Source organism: Emydura macquarii, unplaced genomic scaffold, assembly GCF_026122565.2.
Source record: "Emydura macquarii macquarii isolate MOO-44397 ecotype Brisbane River unplaced genomic scaffold, CSIRO-AGI_Emac_v2 contig_431, whole genome shotgun sequence".
Lineage (NCBI taxonomy): Eukaryota > Metazoa > Chordata > Testudines > Chelidae > Emydura > Emydura macquarii.
In genome coordinates this window covers 4,277,309-4,298,081 of record NW_027130568.1, presented here as the reverse complement: position 1 = coordinate 4,298,081, position 20,773 = coordinate 4,277,309, and the positions used below count along the sequence as shown (strand labels likewise).

At 38.6% G+C, this 20,773-nt stretch overlaps 1 protein-coding gene across 2 annotated transcripts in view; it reads right to left on the bottom strand.

Moving 5' to 3' along the window:
* DOK6 (docking protein 6) overlaps positions 1–20,773 on the bottom strand; it is a 372,406-nt gene that overhangs the window by 197,458 nt on the left and 154,175 nt on the right. For both annotated transcript variants that reach the window (XM_067537434.1, XM_067537433.1), the window contains exon 3: positions 3,753–3,867. In XM_067537434.1, the coding sequence (XP_067393535.1) occupies positions 3,753–3,867 (115 nt within the window). The remainder of the gene's footprint in view (positions 1–3,752; positions 3,868–20,773) is intronic.

Here is a 20,773-nt window from a genome sequence, read left to right as displayed (position 1 = left end):
TTCCTAACTTCTGAATGCTTCACCTTGTAATCTCAATAATACTCTTTTAGTGTCTTGTCTCTGTGTGTGTGTTTGCATGTAATTTTCTAGGGCTTTTTATGAAAGCAAACTGCACAAACGGATATTCCATCATGTGGCATTACTTTGACACCCACATGGGTCATAAGCACAGTTGGAACATTTAGATTCATTTAGACCTCTGCCACTAGAGTTAATGCAGTAACTGACAAAAGTAGAAGATGCTCACAGAAGTCTGGCTGTTGACTTTGCATTTGATACTGGGAGCTTCCCTCCTTCATGCTGCCTGGGACTCAGTAGGGGGAGAACTGAAAGCACAGGAAAGTGTGTCTCCCTACTCTCAGTTCCTATCGCCAGCACCACAGCAGTCAGGAGCAGCAACTGTGGCAATAGTTCTGCTCAGCTCCTGCAGCCCTAGAATTCAGCGTGCTAACTATAGACAGAAACTTCAAAGAATTTATCTGCCAAACTCTAACAAGTGTCTACTGAACTTGTGCAAACAGGTTTTCAGAGGTTCATAACTTGGCCAGTTTTGGGTGTTTTTTCACAGGAAAGTACAACTTCTCAACAAAACAGTTGTCGGAGTCTTTCCCCCCTGCCTCAGTTTCCCCCCCCGCCCCATTTTTGGTGAAACTCTCCAGCAAATTTCAGTCTGATGTAGACACCCAACATGGAAAATTTCAGCTTGAATAGTTAAAATCATATTATATTAGAGTTATATATAACTCTAAACATTATTTTATAATGGGAAGTGTCAGGAAACCTTAATTCAGACAACATTACCAGCACTGCCCATAATAAAGAGCATTAAACACAGTGCTTCTTACACTTTATATTCAGAATTCCATCATTCAAATCTTTATTTTTCTTCATTTATAAAAGAAAACACAATTTTGAAAATTTTCTACAACAGCTGTTCTACTAGTTTTAAAATACTACACTAAGCCCTGGTCTACACTTACCTGGAGATTCAGCAGCAGTTGACAGGAGTTATGCAAACTATGCAGAGCAGCATGCATAACTCCTGTGGACTGCTGTGCTTCTGTTCTGTGCACCATCTTTACTGCACTGCGCTGACGGGAACGCAGTTCCCGTCGATGCAGAGCTACGCTACTTGAGGGGGTGGTTTTACTCAGTCAACTTCCTGATCGATTCAGTGGGTCTACACTGACTGCTCAATCTATCCAGAAAGATCAATCTGTCGGCAGCAACTTTGCCGCCGTCGGTATAGACATACCCTTAGTAAGCACTAAAAATACAGTAAAAATGAAGCCATTTGGAGAAGTTTGGTGCAGCAGTCTTAAGAACTGATTCATCCAACACATTTCTTGTTTTACTGAACACATTAATAACACCAGGATGATCCTTCTAGTCACTTTTATCTTTTATATGACTTTCATAGGAAGAATTATGTAAATCTTTCTCAAAAGACTTAATAAAGGTGTCACCTATGCCCTCTTAGAGATTTTTATCTTCAGAATTGAATTATCTTTTGTAGCTTCAGACATTAAACATGATAATAATATTGTATTATGAAGTACTGGTAAAAAAAAAAAAAATTAAGTTCCCTTCCCCCTTTCCTCCCCCCAATTTGAAATTTCCATGTCAGTCCACATGCCTGTAGATTTTAGACCCATTTTGTATTGGCATGGTTCTTCGACCACATATATTTATAGAGCAATATAAATGATACATAACTGACTTGACAATGTAGTTAATAAAGTGGCTCAGAAAACTCCTAATTGCCACTATTTTCCCACTTTGCTTCCCACACAGCCATAGCATAAGAATTTTAAAAACCTTTACGCTGCACCCAACAAGGTTCAGCATGAGACTTCCACCACCGACACTCTAGCCATCTTCCCTCTAGCTTCATTTGTCACCAAGGCATTCATAAAAATCTCAGACAAACCACTTGGTTTGGGTGATAGACAGTTTGATGAATCTGGAGTGAGTGAAAGTGCTCTTTTTTCCATGTCAGGGTGGTCATTTCATATCATTTTCAGTTTTTGTGTTTCCTACAGTATCACACAGTCTCTTGAACCAGGTCAAATTAGAATATTCCATTTTCCTCAGAGGGGCTGATGCTCCTCCAGATTTGCTTAGTGATTTGCATTAATCACTCCCCAGTGAATTTAGTTCCCGCAGGAAACTATTAAATCTTCTTGTAGCCCATGCAGATACATACAACACTTATAAAGTCGATACAATGGTCTCTGAATAGTCCTTGATTCTATAACTCAGTTCACAGCTTGACGGTCCCCGGTAGTTCAATTCATGCTTACCTGACTTTTCCTCAGTCATTGAATGACTTGTCTTGTTTCAAGAAACAAAATATCACCTTCATACCCAACAGATAACAAGATAAGATGAGGGGAAATTGAGTCCCTCTTCCCCATAAAAACAAACCATTAGTTCCCAGTTCTTCACAGGCTGAGGGTATGCTTCCTAGCTGCAGAAGAAAATCAAAAAGCCAAGTTCCTGAGGAACTGATTTTTATACTGCTGAGATTTAATGTAATTGTATTTAATGTAGGATTATGTTAGGGTGCTTAGAGCCTAGGATAGGTGTCTTTTTTTTTTTTAAGTTCTAAAATAAATAAATAAAACTGGTGGACTCATTGACACGTCATCTATCCACCCTTGCTGGTGATGTCCCTGGACTGGACCCTAGAAAGCCACTGCATTTTTTTTTTTAAATCTCAAAACTCACTTCTCTGTCAGGTTCTCTCTCTGACTTCGACTAGCCTTAACACATGTGAATGGAGTTAAACACATGGATAAGTGTTTGCATGACTGGGGCCTAAATGTGCATATGCAATGATATATCATTGTTGTAACCCTCATTTTGCAATCTCCCTTCCCCTTTTTTATTGTTATCCTTGGTGGTGTTACATCTAATTTAGATTGTCTGCTCTTACAGATTGTCATTTTATATTTATATTGTCTTACATGCATCTATGGTACTGTATATTATTGTTTAATAATAATTAAGGAAATGCATAGCTTTAAACAATCTAGTACATCACTAAACAAATGTGCTATCAATTAATAATAAATGTGTAACTTTAAAGAGTTAAATAACTTTTTAAAAAGTGTAATGCACCAATGGATAGTCACATACTTGTGTGGTTTTAAAATAAGGAAACTATTGTACTTTAAAAATAGAAAGCATTTGGTGTTTCATTAATGATAGGTGATTTTATGAACTAGGACACCCAGATCCATTCAGAACTTTACTTATTCATCATGCAGGGTAACTGTTCAAGACACAAACTGCTTGAAGTTCAGCTTTAAAGTGTATTGAGATTTTAGCTGTTTTTTGCCTCTCTCTTTGCAGTGACAACATTATTACCCTTCCCCGCCCAGCAAATGCCTACAGCAACACTTGGCAAAAACCAGAATCCATATCACTGCTTGCCTTACAATGTCCCATAGGTATTGTTTACTTGTTCTACAAGCTTAGCTGAAAACCACAAGAGTCTCTGAACCATCTGGGGACAAAACCCAGACAAAGACAAATAATGAACGAAGACCCAAAATCTCTGTAAACAACAACAAAATCAAAACTTCATTATTGCTTACTAAAAAAAAAAATAAAAATAAAAATAAAATTACAACATATTCCCTTTAATATAAAGCTTCCTATTTATTTCTGTATCATAATCCATTTTAGCCATTGTTTCATATGCAGCTCGATTTCCTGAAGCTGGAGATGTGGTAGTAATTGCTTACCTGACTCACAGGCAAATGTCTTTGATGTCTCATCATGAAAAATAATTGCCACTGCATGTTTCTTTGTCTCTCTAGGCAGTCTGGTTATATTTTTGATGTTGTGAAGCTCAGTTACCTTGAAATTAAGAAAAACATATTTTAGACCAATGTATAAATAAAAACACTCACCCCAGATGTTAAGTTTTCACTACAATCACCACATTGTCTGATGGCCATCTGAACTCATTTTCTTGTAGCTGAGAAACAATATACAAGTGTTTCAAGTCAACAGCTGCAGAATTGTCTACACAATTTATGTTCTGTCGAAAATGGTATGGTCTTATTTTTTCTTTCATGTTCTGAGAATATGTGTGAAAGACTATTCAACCTATTCTTTCTCATCTAGACTGGCTTTGCACTCTCTCCCTAATACAATAAACTTGTGTGAATGTAGAATGGCAAATCTGTTGTAGAATCTGTGGCAAATATGTTGCTGTAGAAGAAATAGTAGTATCTTGTTAGCCAAGGGAAGCCGCAAATTCATTGTACCAATTAACACTGTACACCTTCATACTGACACCGTGTCATTTAGCTTTAAAGTGGAATTGATAGCTCTGGTGCTGTCCTTGTCAGAACTAGAAAGTCATGATTCTAACTTTAATTGTATTGATCTAAAAATTGAGGACCAGGAAGAATTTAGCAAAAAGGAATCAGCAATAATATAATAAATTAATTATATAAACAATGCAATATATTTCCCCCATCTTTCAAGGTACATAGATAACTCCAATTAGCACTAAATGGGAGAAAAATATTAGCACTAGTAGTACTGCCTACTAAGATTGACTGACACATCCCATTATAAGGCCTCGGTTTTAATTCTTCATAACTTTGTGAAACCTCAACTGTATGGGCTGAAATTTGCCAGGCCAGATTTCTCTCCCATGTTAAATTGTTCTGAAAAATTTCAGCCAACACAGTTCAGCCATTAATAAAAAAGATGCTAGGTGAAAAAAATACATTGTTTTGCCCATGATAAAAAATTCTGGAGACCTTTTCTATAGACAGCTCTAGCACTTCCATTTAAGGACTAAAAATTTGGCAGGGGTGTGGCCTCTATATCAAGAATGGGACTTTTGCTGTCCCCATGAAAATCTACCCAAATTTGGTGAAGTTACAAGCATTTGGAAAAATCCCTATTTGCACATGCTCAGTAGATACTTCAGAGATTTTAGCAGCTAAAATCTAAGAAATTTCCATTTCATCAGATGGATCTGATGAGGAACAGGCAAAGAACTAAGACTGGCTAGACAGAAAGACTGGAACAAGGATATTAGGGGAACACTGAGATTGGATGAGGAGCCCAGGAAGGGAGATTAGGACTGTGAGCCATTGAGGATGGGAAATATATGCAGAGAAAGTCAAATCAAATGAGGAGCCAGGGATGGGGGCAGGACTGGGGATGATGGGGCAAGGAGAATGGGATTGGAACAAGATGACAAGGATAGGAAAGAAATAAGACTGAGACAAAGACAGGTTGGAGGGAAAGGTGCACAAGGGTCCGTCCCCACTAGAACACATTCTCTTACACTGCCTGCAATGGAATACCAGATTACTTAAATCTCAGCAAACCTGAGCTGTCAGCAAATTTCTGTCAAAACTCACTGGCAAAGTGTCTCATCATTCTCTCTAGTACATGTCCACAGAAAGGATGACAACCTACTACTGCTATCAGTTACTCTATTAGATCAAGTGGCATAGTTTTGTGTGGTTGATTTAAAGGTTTCAGCCCCGTCAATATGATGCCACATGATGGAATTTTTTTTTCCTGTTTTGCTCTTATAAAAACCTGAGAAGTTGAACACAAAATAACTATGTTAAAAGAACATTACTGAGGCAAATCCTCATAGAGTAGATACACTTATGCTGACAAAAAGGTTCTTTTGCTGATATAGCTTGCACTGGTTCCCCAAATAAAATAAGCCGTACTGACTAAAAAAAATCTCTATTTTTGTTGGTATTCCATTGTGTCTACTCTAGGGTTTTTGCCACTACAGTAATGCTGTTAAATAAACAAAACAAAACCCAACTGACATTACTATACTGGCAAAAGTTTCTTATGTAGACCTAGCCTAACGTTGCAAAGTAAGCACTCAAAAGTTAGAAAATGCAGAATTAAGGTTACCTGTGCAATCTTAATCCAGCCCCCCTTGTGAATATGCATTATGATATACTCTTTAACTACATGATCACATATGATTTATTCCACGAGACCCCTGCCTCATGGTGCAGGATGGACAGTGCTCATTGCTGTTGCAACACAGTACCTGATATGTCCACCTCTCGCCCCCACCTAACCACCTGGTGCATCAGCAAAACCTCGACCTGACCTTATTAGGCCATTTCCTCGCCCTTATTAGGCCATTTCCTGAAACTGACCAGGTGACTGAGAGCAGCTGCCTCATCACCCAGCCAAAGGTTTGTCCTGGTTCAAATATCTCCCCTCCAATCCGGAGCAACCTTGGCTACCTGAAGCCCCTAGTATAAAACCGGGGCACGCCCCAGGCGCTGGTTGAGAGAGCTCACCGTCCGCCAGACTCATCATCTGGCCTGTCCCTATCTCTCCCGCTCCCGACTGACTCCGAGCGCGTATCGAATCGTACAAGCCGTCTTTCTGTGTTTCTGCTGTTCAGCAAGCTTCTGGGTGTCATGTTGCAGCTCTTTCTGATGCTGGTAAGACGTTAACCCTTTCTCTCCTCTCTCCCTTTTAGCTTTCGTTTAAAACTTGCTCTAAAAGTAATAGCCGTACCCCCTCCCCCCCATCTAGTTTTTATATTCCTGTTGTTTTAATAAATCCTTAATTTCCAACTGACTCATTATTGTCTCTCGGGGATCATTAACCTGTCGGGTCAATTGCATGAACATCTATTCAATATTTTGTTTCATCTTCGTTGTTCAACATGTGGCCCTAGACCTTACGTACTGCACACTATTCCAAACCTGCTCTGAAGACACAATTATTAATTTCCTCATGGTTATTTTTTTATGGTGCTCATCACCATAGTATCTGAGTACCTCACAAACAATGTATTTAATATTCACAATACCGCCTCCCCCAAAGTCCCATGGTATTATTCCCATTTTACAAATGGGAGTTGAGCTGAGAGATTGTGGTCAAAAGTATCCACTAATTTGGGGTGCTCAGTTTGAGATGAGGATGCAGATAAGTGGCTAGTGAGGTTTTTCAAAGGGGCCTAACTGCCACTGATTTAAGATTCAATGTTCAGAATCTAAATACAGAAGAAACAGTAAAACATGAAAGAAATACAGACAACCCTAGTTAAATGGAAAAAAAGCATATGAAGTAGAGGATGTTGGATGTACCTGTACAAATGGTGGGGAGAACAATGTTCAGAAAAACCCAGTACAATACCCTCTAAATTAACAGCAGAAGGTTTCTCCTTCTGGAGCAGGAGGAAAGGAAATATTAGATAATAATCTTCAAAAGCTTTGAATGGCGACAAGATGTCATTAACTGTATCAAGAACTCTTTAAACAACTCTTCAGACAGAGATATAAGGTATTCTAGATAGTGATATTTTCCTTTATCACTTGAGGATTAAAGATTACCAAAATGATCCTGCAGTAAATAGCTCCTGAACTGCCACTGAAAACAAAACAGATAAAAATACTCCAGTTTGGGCACCAAAACTACATAAGAACAGTAACTCAAATTTTGTTCAGATGCTGCTATCAACAAGATTGTGGAGGCATATTTAGCCATCCACACAGAAGCAAAAGATTTTACCAGTCCCTCATGCTAATCAGTATATTAAATTACATCATGCAATAATTAATTGTATTAAAGTACATCAGCAGTATTTTTTTTGATTGAAAAATCAGGGTCAATCACACACAGAGTAGCATTCAACATTGCCAGTTGGAAGGAAGCAGGGGCTGAGTGCTTCTGTTTGATTTACTGGGAAGAAATGCACAGCTTTGATTTGTGGGGAAGTCAAAATATGCACCCTGAAAGCAGGGCAACCCATAATACCTGTTTGCTTTATTCACAGACTAAAGATATCAAAACTTCAGTGAGACAGCAGTCATGAGTAAAATGAAAACATTTAATCCTTAAATGGGAGACCATTTTCTGCCACATTATTTTTATCCTTTTCTATGTGCTAGGATCAGCACTGAGTCATCATGTCTCTCCAGATCTCCAGTAGGTGGGCCAAACAGAGCTGTGAAATTCACACTTTTTGTTTCATGGGATTTTGATTCCTAAAATTTTGTGTGTGTCCCCCCACACTCTTTATTCACTTTTATTCATTATTTTGGTGGTTGGTGTGGCAGATTAATTGTTTGTTAAATAATGCTTAATTTCATATAGAAAATAGGTTTATTTTTGCCATAAAATCCATGCAATTTTCCATGGAAATGGGCCCATTTTCAATTCCGTAAGAAAATATTTTGAGTTGCTTTGCAATTAATTACAAACATTTCTGTTATTAAAAACCTGTCAAGGTTTGGATCCTGTTTTCAGGATTTTTCCTGCTCTTTAAAAATAGAATTCTAATACTGAATTTTTTAAACGGCTACTTCTCTTGTCTCTAAAGGGACACTGCCAACTTGAAATCAATCCATTTTCCAAAAATGGAGTTACAATTTCTTTCAGGTAGTCCCACCTGCTCCTGAACCATCCTGACAACATTTGAAGTTTTCAAGTCACTTGCTTTCTTTTTTAAAAGCATTTTTTACCCATTGTTGTATGAGAAGCCCACACAAACATTAGGAGAAACTGACCAAAAGGCTACATAAGTGAAACTAACTACAGAGAAATAGCAAGAGTCCTGTGGCACCTTAAAGACTAACAAATTTATTTTGGCATAAGCTTTCATGGGCAGAAACCTACTTCGTCGGATGCAACAGAGAAATAGTAAGCGTGACTATACACAAAGCACTGCCAAGTACAGAAAATTAACAAAACTGGAAAAAAAAAGTCAAGATGTTTGCTTTCTTCAATCTTTTACTTATAGCAATCTCAGCTGAAACTGCAAAAACCCACCACCTTATAAAAGAAAAGAATCCAGTTTTCACATCATTTTGCTTCTGGCACTTTAGTAACTAACTCCCTCTGTTCATAATGGGCCAAGTCCTCAGCCCTGCTACAGCAATGCAAAGAGGGATAGAAAACGGTCTTAAAAAGCCAGTTAAGGATTATTCTTGCTTAGGGGAATCCCTGATTGGCAGAAAGCTAGCATTACTAGATCTACATCAACTGTTCCTGGCAGCCACAACTTACACTGAGGACTAGATAGGTTCATGACTGCTCCCAGCATCAATATGTGGAAAACGATTTATGCCTCTGCACTCAAGTGTGTGAACTGCAAGATCTTAAGTATCTGGCCCTTTGTTTTCAAAACATTTGAAACCAGTGTGAAGAGGTTCTACTTCTAACAGCCTTGCTAGCAGAATAGAACAGTTCATTGAAAATAATGCTGCTGTTCACAGTAAAATGATTCTATTCCAGAAACAAATGGTTGACAAGCTACTTTGGCCTGGTATACATTACATAGTTTTGTCAACATAAGCTGCCATTCATCAACAAGGCTGTGCACATGTCCACACTTAAATTTGTCTCCCCCCACTGTAAGTGGCTCATTACACTGATATAGGCCCGCCAACAGGAATTCTGGGTCCCAGGGTAGAACTGTCCCACCCCGTCCCTTCTGCCCACGAACCCACACACAGTCCACCCCAGGCCCTGCCCCCCCCCCCCCCCCACATTGGTCCACTCGGTGCTATCTCTCCCTCCTCTCCCCATCATTTGGTCCCCCTCCTCTCTTCCACACTCCTCCTTCCCCCAGGCAGTGAGCGACAGCTGGAAGGGATGAATGGGGAGGGGAGGGAGGAGGGATCTGGCATCAAGGGCAACTACACAGCCCCTACTATTTCACCCCAAGGGACATTATAGACAATCACAGGTTCACATACACTGACCTGTGAAAGTTATGGTAGGTGTAGCTGAAATGAACATCAATGTTCTTTGCCTTTCATAAGTTCTGGTCTCTTAATTTATTAAGTTTTGTTCAATTTAAATAGTCCTTTTACACATGTAAGGGTCTTACCTACACTTTCAACAGAATGGATGGTAGCACAATCATTTAAAAAAAAAAACCTTAGGAAATCAGTTTCCCTCTTTTCCCATTACAGCTAAAATAGAACAAAGCAAGACAGAACTTTGAAGGGTGGGGAGGAGGAAATGAAACTAAAATTATCTTTCCCAGTGTGAAAGCTTACAAATGCATTTCTTGCCTACTCTTCTCCTTTGATTCTTCCCAACAGGCCAAACTGATCCTTTCACACTAAATTGTGATTGTGTAATGTCTAATTTTTTATTATTATTATTAATCCTCAAACTTGGTGTTTCTCTTTTCTCCCTAGATTTGTTTATCCAGCTCTGTGCGTTTTTATTTCATGTAGTACTCCACATGGTAGTTTATGTGGTACATGTTATTGAGTCATAGCATATAATCCCCACCCCAGCACATCCTATTCTCCATCAACAATACCACCTTTATCTGTTCATCAGTCAACCTCCCAGGCATGACTTCCACACCAACTCTTATACCCTCCCTGTACTGATCTCCAAAGCCATTTGTTTCCTTCAAATCCCTCTTTCAAGATTCATATCTGGCATGACACCTATATATCAGACCATCAGTTATAACTAGGTTAAGGAAAAGATGGATATAGGTGAGACACAGTCTAACGATAAAAATATATATATAAGTGGATCAAAAGAGGCTGGCACAAAGGAGCCTTCAAGCCATTTTATGGATACATGCTGGCCATATAATTCCTACTGGCATAAAGGTTATTATTAGGGGTGTGGCCATAACAACAAAAATCAGGGCCCTTGCATTCAGATGTGACTTAGAGCTGCTCTAAGGTACATCAGGGCTTGAAATGGTCATATAAGGACACAAAGGTGGCTCAGCTATAATCATCTTCCTCCTCCCACATCTGAGTTACACTGAATGGAGTTCGGGTGCCCTTGAGGCTTTGTCTCAAAATATATAATAACATGTAATCTTCTCCCCCCTCCTCCACCTTCTGTAGATCACTTGCCTTCTTAGATTATAAGTGTGATGTGCTTGTACAACATCTCGCACAATAGGACCTCAATTCTAACTGGAGCTTCTGCGTGTTCCCACAGAGAGAACTTTAAATAATTAAATGAATAATCATTCATAGTCACTGTGTAAATGCTGTTTAACCACCATCAGATGGAACAATCATTAAAAAGGCAGCCAGTATTGTGTGTTATGGTTTTATTTTAAAAAGAAGTTGCTATCAATTACATTTCCAATGAAAATTTAGAGAAAATATGGAAAACAGCAAGCTGATGCTAGAATCAGAGGAAGGAAAATCAAATGGTATGTTGGAAAAAAGAGGGGGGGAAAACATGATCACAAGAAGAACAAAGAGGCAGATTTTTCACTTGGGGAAAAAAAAACTAGTAATTTCCCCACAAGTTGTTCAATGTGTTAGGGATGAAGGGTAAGGTTTGTCCCTTTCGCCCCAGCCCCTAAGCCTGACCCTGTGAACGTTGCAGGACCTACTGGAGCAAAGGGCTATATATAAGAGAGAAGCTTTCAAGCTACACAAAGCTCTTCTTCTTCAGGTATCTCAAAAGCTTGTCTCTTTCACCAACAGAAGTTTGTCCAATAAACAATATCACCTCACCCATCTGTTCTCTCTAATACCCTGGGACCAACATGGCTACAACAACACTGCAAAAATGTACGTGGGGATGGAAAAAAAGAGTAATGGAGACTGATTAAAGGTTACAGCTGAGAGGTGGTGCTGATGGAGAAGATCCAAAGAATTTCTTTTTACATCAGATTCTAATTTAAAACAATCTAGACATGGCTGAACTTTTTTCAAAATTGCGATGAAAGTTTTCATTGAAATTTTCTTACAGAAAAAAAGTTTTCATGTGAGTTTTTGTTAATTTTATTTTCCTTTTTTCAGCCAGTTGTAGTCAAATCCTCTGGCTAGCGCATAGCCACATACTTTGTTTGTACATTGAGAAGGCCAGCAGGGGCTGGAGGGGAGACACACAGAATCCTACAGAGCAGTAGCTGCTTCCTCCTGGCAGATGGTTTTGGCTTATGGCCTCACCAACTACATCCCCTCCCACCGCCTGTCTTGGTCCATCCTCCAAAACTCCTTCTGTGCTGTGGTGAGAAGCTCCACAACACACAGGAACGGAGACAATGTGCCAGGGGCTCCTAATATTCTGCTCACATTGTGCAGAATGAAATTGAACCAGTTTCAACTCACTGCCAGGAATTCTGTAGCCCTTTCTTAGGCTGTAGGATTTGGCTCCAACAACATTTATGTCACAGGGGAAGAGTAAAAAATTACAGTAAAGCTCAAATATTATCACAAAAATTAAATGTTGTGCTAGGCCAACCGAGGTATTAGCACACAAATTAATCATGTAGTCTATGGTAGAACTCCCATTAATTTCAATGGGGGAAAGCAGAGGCCTAATGTGGTAAATGCTAAATCTGTTTCTAACAAAGCATGCCTTGCATTCAATGTCACAATATTTTAATTATTGTTACACACCCAAAAAATTGCTGACTTTTGTACGAATTAACATGACTGCAGATTTTTCTATTAAGCCATTATCTATTTCACAATAATACAATATAGCCCTCATTTCTGCAGCACTGACCAGTCTCTATTATGTCTAGTGCTCTTTCTGGATCCAAAATCTTGTTCTTTTTCAAGCCAGTTCTCTGATGTAATGTCTCACCCTGTTGTCCAAGAACCAGTTTCAGATGGTCTATAGAGCTACCTCTGTTACAGGGACTAAACATCTGACGTCTTGAAACTTTTGGTAGCACAACTGAGCTTTCTTTTAGGGTTCCAAAGGCTTTCTGGACTAACTAACTAACTCCCTTCCTCCAACAAAAAAATACTCCAAAAGAAGAAGCACCTTAAACAGCCACTCCATGTCTTCATTGGATCTATCTTTAGTATGAATTCAATTGTGATCATATTTACAATTGACATTGAAATTGGAGGGCTAATAAACCCACAACACAGAACCAAACTGCAGAATGATTTGAGCTTCACCATTCATCCCTTTTAATCGACTACAAAAATTTGAAAAAAAAATCCACATACAAAAACAAGAATTAACAACATACATTCTTAATTTCATCATTCAGTTGTATTGTTTTTGGTTACACCTGCTTTGTTTGTATATCTGTAATTGTAACTTTTTCTGATGGGCGATATACAGGTAAATAGATGGATCAATACACTGATAGTTTTCATATCTGTCTGTGAAGCATAGAACATATTGTTAGCACTGTATTAATAATCATAATTAATGATAGAGCAGTGGGAGCTGCAGGCAACAAGAAGAGATTTGGCTATAATAAATGTGAAATCCTACATACCAGGAGAGGCAGTGAATTGTACAGGTACAAAATGGGATGACTAACTAATAGCTGAACCAATCACACTGAAATTAATTCATTTTAATTTTGCCTATTTAATACTCTACTAAACTTACTTTCTTATTCAACCACATTATACTCCATAGCTGGTGGATGAAAAGCGTGGATTTGAGATTTACAGGGGACCGGGGGAAGGCCCACATTAAGACATGTCTGAATATATGCCTTGCAAAGCTACAAGAGAGAGCAGCTGCACTATTCATTTATGCAAATAAATCTTGCCTGTGTATATAACTCACATCCAGGAACATGATCCTAAAATGATATATTTAACCAGCTCACTACTTCACAATGCAGACCTACCATTACAATCAGAAAATAAATCCTAAACAATAAAACAAAAACAGGTAATGAAGACGTGTAAAAACAATAAATATAGAATTATAGAAATGTAGGGCTGACGTGACCTTGAGAAGTCATCAAGTCCAGCTCCCTGCATTTAGACAGGATCAAGTAAACCTAGATCATCTGTGACGGTAGTAGACTAGGTCCACAGGCTCCCTGCTAGATGCCTCCCAGCCCTGTCTCACCTCACCCCAGAAAAGAGCAGAGGAGAAGTCCTCCAGGAAGTCTAGAGTGGCTGCAAGGGAGCAGCCAACCAGAGGAGTTGCTGCAGCTGCCAATCAAGGGACAGAAAGGCCATATAAAGCAAGCAGCAGAGGCAAAGTGCTCAGTTGCTTCTTGGAGCTCCAAGAGGGAGGACCAGGTTCCTAGATGGCTAAAACAGCAGCAGAACTGTGGACAGCTCACTGCAGACAGACCTGAGCCCAGGGAAGGCTGCCGAAGACTAGGTGCCTAGCTGACTAGAAGAGAGGCAGGACCCATGGACAGGTCAGTGTGGGCAGGCTGAGCCCAGAGCACTGAGCCCAGAACCTAGACAGATCAGGTGAGGTACTGTGATAGTCCCTGCTGATCTGGTTGCAGACTGAGCCCAGGGAGGGCTGCTGAAAGGACACCAACTGAGGATACTGAAATGGGCCCCTGTTGGGTTGTTGAAGAAGGCAGTGCCTCAAAGAAAAATGCCTTAAGGCTACGGCCCCATACCAGGACCACGAAAAGAAGTAGAGACTGTATATCCCAGAAGGGGGGACAATGTGTGTGACTTGGCCAGAGGGCTGAGTCACTGAAGACCTGCTGAGAGAACCATTAGTCGGGGGAGGAGGGGGGGCGGTTTATGGGGTTTCCACAGCCTCCTTTGGAAGACTATAGTTACAAAGAAAGATTTTCCTAATATCTAACTTAAATCTCCCTTGCTGATGTTTAAACTCATTACTTTTTTTCCTACCTTCAATGGCCATTGAGAACAATTCATCACAGTCCTCTCTAACTGTTCTTAATGTGTTTGAAGACTATTGTTGACTCATTCAATTTGAGATCCACTAACTCTCAGATCCTTTTCAGCAGTACATTACTTAGCCACTTATTCCTAATTTTGTAGTTGTGCATGTGATATTTACTTCCTAAGTGAACTAATTTGCACTTGTCTATAATGAATTCCATCTTGTCAATTTCAGACCAATTCTCCAAGTTGTCAAGATCATTCTGAACTCTAATCCTGTCCTCCAAAGTGCTTGTTTGGTGTCATCCACAGATTTTATAGGCACTTTCTCCACTCCGCTATCCAAGTCATTCATGAAAATATCGAAGAGTACCGAATTTTGGACTGACCCCCTGCAAGATCCTACTAGATACACACTTCCAGTTTGACAATGAACCACTGATGACTACTCTGTGTATGGTCTTTCAACCAGTTGTGCACCCACCTTATAGTAATTTCATCTAGACCACTTTTCCCTAATATCAGAAGAAATTGAAAAACACCAAATATTTTATTCTTAGGCATGTCCTGTTTGGATAATTCTAAAAACATGCCTCATATCTGGAAATGGGACAGGGAATTTTCTTGAGATTCCATCTACCTCACACTATTTCCACTGCACAGATTCCTGGAAATTGCCTGGGCAGAAGAAAAGGTCTGAATTTACATGAATGGATTTCTATTTTCTAGCATGCCACTAGCTTCCTGTCACCACATTTTTATTAAGAACAATAGAAGTAGAGGAAAAGGACTGCAAAATGTAACAGTTCATCCTTTTCTTTCTGAATAATGGCCCACACGCTATCATCTGCTGTGCAATGCCAAGCACATGACGTGAGGAAGGGAAAACCAATGGAATGACAAGGGGCAGCATTCTTACTTGGGCCCTGAACACTACAGAAGTCCCTTACTCCAGAAGGGGAAAAACTACAGGAAATGGAAGGAGCAACTGCAAGATGTACAGTGATCCTCTATGGCTTCAGTAGGTTTCCAAACAGAAAACTGCATAGTATTGAGTCAGCAGTAGCTCCCATTGCATGACTGAACTTTATTGACACCAAGGGGAGATTGTGCTGGAGTTTCACATATGGGTTGCATAGCTCTAAAAGAAGCCATGAGGTCACTGAGATGCAAGGAGACCTGAGAAAACGCAGAAAAAGTCTGGGTTTATAGGCAGATGCTCCATCCATTATGTGTGTCCCATCTGAGACTATCTCAGGATATCTGTGGGTTTAGGGAGCTGAACTCAACCAATATGGAACAGCAAAAGCTGCCCCCCTAACCAGAGCAATTAGGATGAAATGCAGTTTCTTAGCTTCAGTGCAGCTTTTTATGCATAAGGGCACAACATGTGGCTAACTGGAAATACAAAAGGGTGAAAAGCAAACTTGAACAAAAAAAAAATCTGAACAAAAACTGTTTCAGAGGGGAAGGGACAAAACTGAATGGCGAACAAGAAAACAGATAAGACAACACAGAATTAGAAGAGGAAGATAGAAGAAAGTATCAACAGAGTAACTATGAAGGAAGGAGAAAGACCAGAATACTGGAATGAGAGAAAATGTAAATCAAGACCAGAGCCTATTGACTGAGCTCACAGTTCTTGCCATGCCTGCAGGTGGATTTCCCCCAGGAGAATGCAGGTAGTGATGGCAGTAATGACGTTCTCCAGGAGTTCTGCCAGGGAAACACACAATGACCTCCACCGTTACTCCCCAGGGCATGCTTCCGGCCAATACCACTTGCCCTGAGCGGCTTTCAGTCCCAATATAGGAGGTCTCCATCCTGTGATGCTCATGTAACAGGAGAGTGAATAAAGCCTAATGAATGGAAAAGACGGATGAGAGAGAGACTAGCCCCACAGTAAGTGAGAAAGAATGAACAAAGAAAAAGTAGACAAGGTACAGCAAAAATAGATAACTACAAGAAAATCAAAATTTGACAGGAGAAAATATGCATAGCTCAGAAAATGAACATTCTATTTTTTTAATTTTAAATTTAGATTTAAAAAAAAAAAAAACCCAAACATGTAGAAGATCAAAATTCAGCAGTTATTTTTGAGAATGCAATCTCTACTATTCTAAATTTTGAACTGAGTAAAAAAAATGAAAATCTTTTATTTATTATTAGGATTTAAATAATGAAAAAACTGGAAACTGTATTTATCATCTGAACCCTAACATTGCTTAACCTCACCTTTAACAGAGCATCATATTATGAAATTGACTCCCAGTAAGTTCACCCTGTTGCAGCCTTTCATCATATGATGCAAACCTGTCCAGCTACCATAAAACTGCAAACAAATCATTCCAGAATTCTTGTGTCTTGTTTCTATGAAATCTAAATAACTTGGGGAAAAACTCATTTGATGAGGGTTTGCTATATATTTTTCAACATATATTAAGTGTTTCACAGACTCTACAAGTCAGGACTACTGAATCTCCTTGATCATGGCAAATTATGCATGTAGACTGGCATTCATTAGGTAATAAGGCAGAGCTTTCATCACATAACATTATTTCACTATATCTCTTGAAGTACACTGCTGTAATGCTTCCAGAATTGAACAACTGCTGCGTAATCCATAAAATCAGACAGCCCACTGGTGTTACAATGCTCCTGGCCAATCATCTGCAGTTGTAAAATGGAGTTTAAAATCTCATTGTTGTGTCTCTCATTTTAATAATCAATTATTATTTTTATAGCTACTGAAAAAGAATTGCCTTTATACTTCAAACAATACTTTGTATCATGCAGACAAAGATTAAAAAACCCTACCCCCATCCCATATATTTTCCAAACTGCACCATTCATTTTGATTCACAAATTGAATATAATAAAATAATAATCTTGGTGCATGACTAAATATTAATGCCTCAGGAAGAACTGAGAGTTTGGAAGTGTTTTAGATAAGCCATAATTTGGTTAAAAGAATCCTGCAATTTAGAATCCAAATTTAGGTTTGAAAAATAAAGTAGTTTTGGGGAGGTGGTGAGGAGGGAGTTTGAAACAAAACCAAATATGAATAGAAAAAGTATATCTTTTTTTTCAAATTTCAATAAAGATGGTTCTTAAAACTAAGTCCCTTCATGTGAGAGGAACTCAAACGCAACAGCATTGTGCTTTTGTCTGAGAAATAGAAATGGAGAGCTGATCAGTTTAGTGTAATCATCCAAGCATACAGTAACACACGACTTGAACTGCATAAATGGTGAAGAGTAAATTAGACTGTTATTGCACTTTTAATAATCTATTTAGATTACTACAGTATAACAATACTGGTAGAGTATGCAAGTCAGTTTCCATCTACCATAATGCTCTCCAATAGTCGACTTGGGTCCAAACTTTTCATAATTGATCTAAACCAAAAGGTGACTTTTTCCCCTGAAAGATTTATGGAATTTCTGTTTGAATAAAATCAAAAGCAAATATACTTTACCAACCTTTATATGTTGCACAGTTAGCTAAAAACGACACTATTTTCAGAACTTTAGTTCTGTCGCTAACAGGTCTTTATTAAGTTTGAAGTTACTTTAGAATAAAGTGTAACTAAAAATTAACTCGTATGTATAGCAGAAGATTTTTGTTAGGTTTTAACAACATAAGTCTTTGGAATTATTAAACAGCTGAATTCTGCACTTTAAAATGATGTAAATCCAGAAGCAGAGTTTCCTTCAGTAGAGGTAGGTGCTGAGCTCTGCACAGAGGAACTTCTGAAATCCAGCAGTGGTCAAAGCGTTAGTCTGATTTACACCATTTTAAATCAGATGAGAATTTGCCCCCATGATTTTTAAAGTTTTTGATCTGACAAATTAAAATTAGATACACTTATGTATATTGTGTTGCACAGGCATGGCCATATCATTAGCTCGGCTTTAACGAATCCCTGCAAAATTCAGGTGTACAAAATTCAGGGCATAATTTGCATCCACAATGTAAGTCTCAGCGTGGGTCAAGATGCTCCACATGGGTGGATTACTGAACCTGCATGTAGTCCCAACTGACTTAAAAAAGATGCTGCCTACGTGGAGCTCATTGAAGAATCGGGGTCTAGCACTGAAGTGTCTCCTCACACAAGAGATTTTGGCCCTGATTCAGCAAAACACTTAAGCATGTGTTTAAGTACAAATAGTCCCATGCATTTAAAATAAATCATGCACATAAATCTTTGAAAGATTGGTGGCCGTATAAAATATATTGTAATATATACAAAGTTACCATATTAAGGCTAACATTTGCGAAGCACCTAACGGCTTCTCTAGAGGAACACTTGGTCGGTGGCAAGCTTGGGGTGTAAATCTATCCCACATTAGCCTGCTGCACATTAAGTGTCCTTGTGAACCCTTGCTGCCACACACAAAGTTTTGTAGTGAAATTTAATCCCCCTCTTTGAAAGGGGAGTAGATTAAAGCACACTACAGAACATTTAGTGTGCAGCAGCAGGGTGCACACAGACATTCAGTGCACAGCAGGCTGATGCAAGACAGATTTATTCCCCAGCCTGCAGCAAATGAAGCATTCTTGTAGATAAACCCTAAGCAGTGTGGAGATTTTGGCTATTTCTACTCTGCACCACAGTGCAGACCACATTAATGCGAACTAGGTACCTTTTAGTTCACACCAACAGTGTCCACACATGCCAGTTAGAGTGCAATACTTTGGTGTGCTCTGCAATTCACACCTTGCAATGTAGTGTAGGCAAGTTCTAAGTTCTATTGTCAAAAGTGACCTAGGCACTTAGGGCCAGGTCTACACTACACGGCAGGGAGATGGATTAGCTACGCTGATAAGAGCAGCTCTCCCATTGGCATAGCAGCGTTTTCACTAAAGGGCTACTGCGGTGCAGCTGCACCACTGTAGCGTTGTACATGAAGACATGTCCTAAGAATCTTTTACACTACATGTAAAGGCAACCAATATATGCATTTACAATCATTACAGTTGCTAAGTACAAGAAATTAATGATATTACATTACTTGTGGTATTCCCTATTCTATATTCGAAAGCTACAATAGTCAATTGGCTAAAAGTTATAAAGATTTCTATGCCAAGCATTTTACATTAATAATATAGGAAGTAGCACAAAGAAGTTAAAAATATTATGCCTCTTAGAATTCTGTACTAAATTTGTTTAGGAGTTGTCTGAGGAAGAAATTCTGCATTAGAGACGCAAAAGATACTAGGATGTGGAGTCACAGAGAAAGAAAGCACATGGTAGGTTGAGGCAAGTGAATGAAAGACTCTGGAATTAAAGTACACCCGTTTGTTTGGGATATTTGCATTTTTTTTTAATGTGACATTTCTAGTATTTATTCTTCTGAAACTTCTTTTCATTGTTTCTATTGCATCTGCTTTCAAAATTAAATGTAATTTATTAGCTGATTATATGAAAATTCTTTTAGCTTAATTGTCATTGGGGATAAATTTGTTTAGAATATCTGTTATGACAATTATCTACAGCTACATTTTTAATCCTAATGCATTTTTAATAGTGTTCTTCATCAGCCAGTGATTTGAATTTCAAATTTCCTTCTATGGAGAAGTAAAAATTACAGACAGGATTTGTATAGCAATATTTATAATAAATTGTTCTTTTTTTATTTACTCTAGAATGGCTCTCTTGCAATAAACATACCAAATAGTCGAGTTAGCCTTTTAATATCCATAAGGCTTGTTATATTTAGTCTCTCTTTATTACCAGAGTTAGAGTGACAATAAACCTAAATGTCTTCCCCAGCATCGTATTCAACCTTGATGAATTTGGATGTGATGTTTGTACCTGTTTGGTATTAAGGACATTCCTTGTTCGCATTCCCATTTGAGAACCCTAAACCTATGATCATTGTATGATTCTCCTAACAAAACACAATATAGCTTTAAAGGGAGCCATTCCAATTAATAATCATAAATGTTTAAAAAACAAAATTCCCTCACAAGTGGCACTGATAGTATGTTAGATGGTTAAGTTTTAAATAGTTCAATTTTTTTTTTCCTATTGTGCTGTTCATTTCTCCTACTTGGATAATAACGGAGTAACCAATTCCTTTAATTTTTTATACATGGGGAAAAAAACCTCTGATAAAAGAATGTTATGGTTGAAAAATCAAGCATGCAAAAACTAGGAAATACTAGAATTAAGGTTACCTGTGAAAGCTTTATTCACCCCTTGTCCATATGCA